The sequence below is a fragment of the Nicotiana attenuata genome, chromosome 12, assembly GCF_001879085.1.
Source record: "Nicotiana attenuata strain UT chromosome 12, NIATTr2, whole genome shotgun sequence".
In the NCBI taxonomy this organism is placed as follows: Eukaryota; Viridiplantae; Streptophyta; class Magnoliopsida; order Solanales; family Solanaceae; genus Nicotiana; species Nicotiana attenuata.
In genome coordinates this window covers 35,244,118-35,250,116 of record NC_032000.1, presented here as the reverse complement: position 1 = coordinate 35,250,116, position 5,999 = coordinate 35,244,118, and the positions used below count along the sequence as shown (strand labels likewise).

Below are 5,999 nucleotides of genomic sequence, written 5' to 3'. Positions count from 1 at the left end.
TGCAAAGCCATATAGTATGCTCGTGCATTGGGTTGTAGTGTTTTTGGAAATTCATTATGGTAAATCCCCGACATCAATATGTAGGTCTTGTTTGTTTGGGGTAAATACTCACTCCTATGGTATGTTTACATCAAATCAAGTAAGTTAGTTTTAGAAGTTAAAAATAAAAATAAGAATACACATCATCACTAATCCATGATTAAATAATAAATGTTTAAAAAAAATACATATGTATTGATTTGGTGCAAACACCAAGCAATTTTCTAGCTTTGTCCTGTGCTTAGTTAACCAGGATAATCTTGATCGTTCAACTTCTGATGCACACTCCTAGATGGTTGATACAGATCATTTGACCTTCCAAGCTTCGTCTAGTTTGAGCTTCTGATTGCATGCATATCGAATTTTCCAAGCACATTTCTAACAGTATCAAACACCCAATACAAGCAAAGAGTAAACACTAAAGAAGTAAAAATAAACAAGAAGAAAGTTTTTCTTTACAGTATATGTTGAAGAGTAACTGAGGTACTGGCAAGATCTGGATTGAAGAAGTAAAAAAGGAGGACTGGTCGAAAATTTGATTCATTATTCAAGATAAAATATATGGAAAGTTTATTGTATTTTCTAATAACTTTGTATTTCCATATGAATGATAAATAAAAATGAATTCAAAATATCTTGTTCCTTTACCTTATCTTCTAATCTTTTCAGTCATGGAATTGCACCATCAAACATGAAACAATAAAGATTCTCAAATAATTGCGTACATGTACATTTAATACCAAATAATTATATTTAAATAGTAATGGTTTACTAAAAATTTCAATTATTAATGCCTAAGTGGCAGACAGATTTGAACCTTTCAAATAAGTTTTCCACTATCTTTTTAACCAAACATAAGATGTCATCTCAAAAATACTTAGGTTTTCATGCTTTTTAAGTATGTTGTATTTATTGAATATTTGAAAATTAAGTAAGAAATGCCTAATTAAACCCTGACATTTTTCATTTATTGATGACCAATATAAAACCTTTAAATCAGATTAGATTAATTTTATCTTGTAAAAAATAAAAAATTTAAAGCTACATCATTAATATTATAAAATTCACCTAATTTGAACTTAGAAAAGCAAAAAGTATTAAAAATTTAAGGGGGGAGTGAGAAATTAATATTCTACTCATAATATTAACTTTAGCTTACTTTCTCTCTGAAATCATTCCATTATCTATATTTGTATATTTTTTTCATTTTTAACTACACCATACAGTATCTTTGAAAGTTTAGTAGCAAATAGTAAGTAGCCTTATACTTTTCAGCGTTTTCCGACGGTTCTTCCGCCGTTGCTCCGCCGTCAACCTCCCTCTGAAAAAATCCCAATTATTTAATTTTCAACTTCTTTTTTGCAAAATTTAACCTTTTTATTTATTTATTTTACAGATTTGGCCTAATGGGTCTATAAGACTTTGGTCAAGATTCAAGATCTGGAGCAAATTTAGGGATCAAGAACTGATTTTTCTGATTTGGGTCTGCTTTGTTTCTAGTCTTTGTGAGTAAAGTTTGAATCTTGACTTTTTTGCCCTTGACTTTTTTAGATCTTATGTACAACATTTCAGCTAAAAGTACGATTCTTTCTGATCTTTTGATTTGTCTTTAGCTTAGATCTTATTGCTATATGGATAATTATGCTGGATATCTTAGTGATTTGGGTTTTAATGATTAATAAAGATTGATTTTTTAGTTAGATTTGAATAACAGCTGAAAGTTGTTGACTTGGATTTGAGCATATTCCAGGATTTAGTGTCCTTGATTTTGCTAAGTTAATTAATTACTTTAGCTCTCTTTCATTTTTTTTGTTGTTTAGAGATTTTTGTGTATGTTGAAAATGTAGAAAAGATATAGTAGAGAATAGTTAATTTGAGTATTGGAATGAAACTTGTTCAAATGGAGGGAAAATGATAATGAGGTCTTATGCGGGGACTCGATTATAATTTGGATTGAGTTGTTGTTGTTGTTGTTGTTGTTGCTACTGTTATTGTATTTTCCCTTAGATACATCCGATAAAATTGTGACGACAGATATTTTGTTGTATTGAGTAAGTATGTTGGTAAGGTAGCTTTAAATCTGAGTTGATAGTCTATTTGAATGTTCATAAGCTGTAATCTCTTGATTTTGTGAAGTCTATTTATAGTTGATTTTTAAGGTCGTCTAATTTGAATTACTTCGTCATGGACCATTAATGATTTGAAGTAGAATTTGCTTAGATTTGGAGACTGTTGACAGGTCAGTAGAGCACATAAAGCTAGAAATGCTAATTTGTTAATTATGGCAATTCTTGTTTGATTGCAGGCACATAAGAATGTTTCAACTGTAACTATCTGTGAGATTCCTATAACTATCTTGGTGGAAATTGGGTTAAAATTCAGGATTTTGAGATGGAGCCAAATATAGAGGAAGCACTACAAGCTAAAGCGAATGCTGAAAGGAAATTTGCAGAGAGAGACTTTGTGGGTGCAAAGAATTATGCTTTAAAAGCTCAGATGTTGTGTCCTCAGTTAGAAGGCATATCACAAATGGTAGCAACATTTGGTGTTCACAGTGCGGCAGAGATGAAGGTTAATGGAGAATTTGATTTCTACACAATATTGGGTATGGATCCATCTGCAAACAGGGCTAAGCTGAAGAAACAATATAAAAGGATGGCTGTGTTACTCCATCCTGATAAGAACAAAAGTATAGGAGCTGATGGTGCATTTAGGCTTGTCTCTGAAGCATGGACTGTATTGTCTGATCGTGCTAAAAGAAGTTCTTATGATCAGAGGAGAAGTTTATTTACTCTGCATACTTCTGGTGTTGGCAACTATGGTAATTACTCCAACTCTTCAGCTTCTCAAAGCAGGCACGATACATTTTGGACTGTTTGTACCTCTTGTCAGGTTCAGTATGAATATCTTAGGAAATATGTGAACAAAAGACTGTCTTGTAAGAACTGTCGTGGGGTTTTCATAGCTGTTGAAACTGGATTGGCCCCAGTAAACGGTTCCTATGCTTTTAGCCCTTGGCCTTATGCGTCTGAGAACGGATACAAAAGCCATGGTTGTGGGGTTACGTATGTCCCAACATCGCCTCCTTATTCTGCAAATAATGGGGTACCAGCACATCATTCTAAGCGCAGTTCGGAGCATGTTTCTAATTTATCCTTTCAGTGGAGCTCCTTCCCTGGAACTTCTGCTGGAGTTCTGGATCCGAATGGGTCAGCCACCGGCTTCAGTTTTACCCAACAGGCAAATACGATAGCCTCTGGAAGAAAAGCCAATGGGAAGCAAGAACTTATAAAGATGGCTGGTGTGGTTGCCAGTGGGTCGGTGAGTAGTGATCAACTGCCCCGCAGACCTGGTAGGCCTCCTAAGAAGAGGAAAATTGATGTGGACAGTACAAGTAGTTATGTGAATGGCGAAGTGGCTCCAAGAGCTTCTGCAGAAGTCATAATGGCTGATGGAAACGGGAATGAGAATTTGAAAAGAAATCTTAAGCTTCCTGTGCCTGACGTTTCAATCAGAAGATGGTCCGCAGCTCCTGCATTTGATGCAAGACAGTTATTAATCGACAAGGCAAGAACAGATATCCGCAAGAAACTGGAAGAGATCAGGTTGACTTCCGAAGCTGCTGCTGCAGAGGCCGAGAAAGAGAGAAAGGTGCATGCACAATTTGGTGAATCCAGTGAAAGATCTAAAAGAGCAGGTTTGGGTGTTGCTGCTCATGAATCAGATATGAGGAAAAGTGGGTCCATGATTATGACAGTCCCAGACTCTGACTTCCATGATTTTGACCAGGATAGATCAGAGGATTGCTTCAAGCCGAAGCAGATATGGGCTTTATATGACGAGGAAGATGGTATGCCTCGCTTGTATTGTCTGATCCGCCAAGTTATCTCAGTGCAGCCATTCAAGATTCATATCAGCTACTTAAGTTCAAAAACAGATACTGAATTTGGGCTTGTCAATTGGTTGGATTCTGGTTTTACCAAGTCATGTGGAAAGTTTAGGGCATTTAACTCTGATATTGTTGAGCAAGTCAACATATTTTCTCATCTTCTAAGTAGGGAGAAGGCTGGAAGAGGAGGGTGTGTCCAAATCTATCCAAAAAATGGAGACATTTGGGCCATATATCGAAATTGGTCGACCAATTGGAACAGGAAAACCCCAGATGAAGTGAGGCACCAGTATGAAATGGTGGAGGTCCTTGGTGATTATTCTGAAGACTTTGGTGTTTGTGTTGCTCCTTTGGTTAAGTTAGATGGATTCAAGACAGTATACCAAAGAAACACGAACAAGGATGCCATCCGAAAGATTCCAAGAAGAGAGATGTTGCGGTTTTCACATCAGGTGCCATCTCGTTTACTGAAAGGAGAAACAATGAACTTGCCGGAGGGATGCTGGGAGCTTGACCCTGCTGCAACTCCAGATGATTTGCTTCAAGGAGTTAGTGATGTACAGGAGGAAAGACCTATTCAGGTAGAACACTCTGCTGTTTCCGACATGTTCGATGGGGCCATCATACCTGGCTCGCAGATTCAAGAAAACTTAAATGAACAGAAAACCCTGTTTAGACCTTCCACCGAGCTTCCTCAATCCGTAAGGCAAATTCATACCTATAAGGAACCGAGTAAAGTGGACAATCTCAACGCTACACCAGGTGAGCATCTTCGGGCTGTGATGAATGAATAAGTTAAGGTAAAGGCCAAGCAAAATAGTAGGAAATTTGATTCAGAGGTCCTTTTTTTCATAATCACTCTAACAGTGTAATGAGGATTCAGATTGTATAGATTTATTTATACACACAGCGAAGGATGATTCTCAAAACATTAGATAGGTGGCAGGATCCAAAGTGATCTGTAACACTTGTACTCATTGTTTTAGGTTGCTATAGGTTTAAGAGCGGCTTTGTACTGATAACTCTGATTCGTATCCTTTACAGAAGTTTTCTGATTCATATCCTTAACAGAATTTCTTTTTGTTTGTCAAGAACTATAGTGGACATTTCTTCATGCATTTGCTTTATGTGCAATCTTCATAACTGCAGTACCTGTAATTTTCTTGAATATCTGGTACTTGTATTGGCGGGAGATAGCTGGTGCTCGCTTAGAGAAGGTCTGCTTGCGTGTGCCCACTCTGGGATTCCCTAAGGGGAACTTATAGAATCTGAACACCTAAGTTAGGAGAAAGCCATAAGGTAACCCAAGATTTCCACCCTTAAAATTTGCCACCTTCTACATATGATCAATCATGATTGCTGGCAAATTGATTGGGACAAACTCATCAAGAGCTTCCATTAGGACCATGTAAGATCTTGTAGAAATAGAGCGCCTCTCAGAGCGGGGTAATAGCACTTTATTGACCAGTTCAAAGTGAAGCCGCTCCTCAGGAAGCAATACTTCTATGCACTGTCCCTGTGANTTCTTTTTGTTTGTCAAGAACTATAGTGGACATTTCTTCATGCATTTGCTTTATGTGCAATCTTCATAACTGCAGTACCTGTAATTTTCTTGAATATCTGGTACTTGTATTGGCGGGAGATAGCTGGTGCTCGGTGAATAATTGAGGAGTGTGCAAGCCGGTATGGACGCCACGTCATCAATATGTGTGTGTGTGTATATATATATATATATATATATATATATATATATATATATATATATATATATATATTGTGTTGTAGAACCATATATTAGGTGGTTTAACATATATGTAGACATGGTTCTAGCTTTCTAACTAGCTCTTTCTATTAAACGCCTGGAGTTTTTTTTTCGGGGCACAACTTATTATATTTTGGAAACAAAAGTCTTGCCATAGGAATTGTCGAAAATGGAAAACTTGTTGGACAAATACTCGACCTTAACCTCATTCAGTGAGTGTAGCAATAGTTTAATTATATAATCAATAATCGTTTAAGTTTTGCCTCTGATAAGGCTCAATAGCTACAAATTGCCCATTGATTATAATGT

General features: G+C 36.4%; 1 protein-coding gene across 2 annotated transcripts; it reads left to right on the top strand.

The window, feature by feature from the left end:
- On the top strand, positions 1,189-5,042 carry LOC109235555. 2 transcript variants are annotated; one of them, XM_019401715.1, is made up of 3 exons: positions 1,189-1,291; positions 1,436-1,544; positions 2,345-5,042. In XM_019401715.1, the coding sequence occupies exon 3, from the start codon at positions 2,431-2,433 to the stop codon at positions 4,720-4,722; it is 2,292 nt and encodes a 763-aa protein (XP_019257260.1). In that variant the 5' UTR covers positions 1,189-1,291; positions 1,436-1,544; positions 2,345-2,430; the 3' UTR covers positions 4,723-5,042. The 2 variants fall into 2 exon arrangements, with proteins under 2 accessions (XP_019257260.1, XP_019257261.1); XM_019401716.1 differs by lacking the exon at positions 1,189-1,291 and having other exon boundaries at positions 1,298-1,544.